The following is a 1,494-nucleotide window of genomic DNA, read 5'->3' as shown; positions in this document are numbered from 1 at the left end:
TTCCCTATATCATCTAGCCTCTCCTGTATCTTTAGAGATTCGGACTTACAACAGTGTTAGTAAATACTCATCATTCACCTACGAGAGACAGGTTTAAGAGAAATTTTATGTTCAGTTATGAGCTGAGGCAAAGAAAAGACATGAAGGTCAGTGTTTCAACTTTGGTAATCTTGTTTATCCTCACTTGGAGCTCAGTTGTCAGTCACAGTCTGGATGTGAAGGCTGACTCAGCCTTGGAACCAGGCAGGGTCACCAAAGAAGGGAAGTAAAACCTTCAGGGTATTTTTTACAAAACATTCTTATTACCCTGCTCCCACACATACTGTTTCTCCTACCCTTTGTAAAAAAATATACAAGAGTCACTTTACCGTGAGAAAATTATGCTCTAATGCTTACTGTTTCTCCTACCCTTTGTAAAAAAAGATACAAGAGTCACTTTACCATGAGAAAATTATGCTCTAATGCTTGGAAAAAAAAATTGGAGGAGGAGACAACTGGAAGAAACTTGATGGAGATACAGAGAGATCAAGTAGCACTGGTCAGAATGTCACAGAGCAAGTAGTACCAACAGTGAGAGCAGTGGTGTACTTCATAGTCTGACATGTATTGCAGCTATTTTCTTTCACATACAACTAGCTCTTAAAACAATTTCTCTTATTTAGGCAAAATCATGACTTTTAACTGTGCAATAATATTCTATTCAAACCCAAGAAATCCATCCAAACTCTAAAAGAAAATACAGGAAGAACTTGACAGGGAGTTTGTAGATCTGGATATAAACTCAAACCAGCAAAATGCCAAATCTTATCAAACAAAATGCCCTCCACAAAAGATCTTTTTTTTTTAATTAAAAGCTCTGACAAATGTGCCCAAATTTACTTGCTCCTGGTGTTGATGCAACATGTGATATTCAATACATCTTGAAAAGGACTGTTTCACACACACAGAGATAACAGGTTATATAGATTATCTGTCAAAGAGTTTAAAAAGAAACAGAAGTATGTTTTATTCTGTCATGTTTGAAAATTAGGATGTGTAAGATAGTATCATCAATATATATATCACATTACTCATTGTAATATATTCTCATTTAAGCAAAAGTGATTGATTCAAGGGCAAATTTGTTTGAAGAGGGATATAGAAGTGTATCTCATTATCAGTTATGCTTACTACAAACCTTTAATAATCTGAGAGTGAAACTTTCCAGCAACTGAAACCCACAACACAGCTGTACTGCGTGTGAATTTTTTCAGTTCCGATGATATAAAGTAGCAACATCTGAAATAGAATAACTTTTAAGAGTAGCAGTTTACATATGGGTAATGCTTTCATTAGAAAGTATTGACACATAGTGATCAGAGTAGCAGAACAAACCACAATCCTTCTGTTAATCACTTGAATCATCTCAACTTTGCAAGCTGAGTCTCTACAGGACACTTGTTTATCTGCCACCCTCCACAGAAACAAAATTTAAGATAAAATAGAGTATATACA

General features: G+C 35.2%; 1 protein-coding gene across 1 annotated transcript in view; it reads right to left on the bottom strand.

Annotated features, from left to right (window-relative positions):
- Nucleotides 1-919, bottom strand: part of TMEM71 (transmembrane protein 71) — a 6,595-nt gene extending 5,676 nt beyond the window's left edge. The window contains 1 exon segment of the mRNA XM_009072931.1: nt 880-919. Coding sequence (XP_009071179.1) covers nt 880-919 — 40 coding nt within the window.
- Between the last annotated feature and the right edge of the window lie 575 nt (nt 920-1,494).

The sequence above is a fragment of the Acanthisitta chloris genome, unplaced genomic scaffold, assembly GCF_000695815.1.
Source record: "Acanthisitta chloris isolate BGI_N310 unplaced genomic scaffold, ASM69581v1 scaffold3004, whole genome shotgun sequence".
NCBI lineage: Eukaryota > Metazoa > Chordata > Aves > Passeriformes > Acanthisittidae > Acanthisitta > Acanthisitta chloris.
Note: the sequence above shows the minus strand (reverse complement) of the source record. Positions and strands in the feature narration are given on the sequence as shown.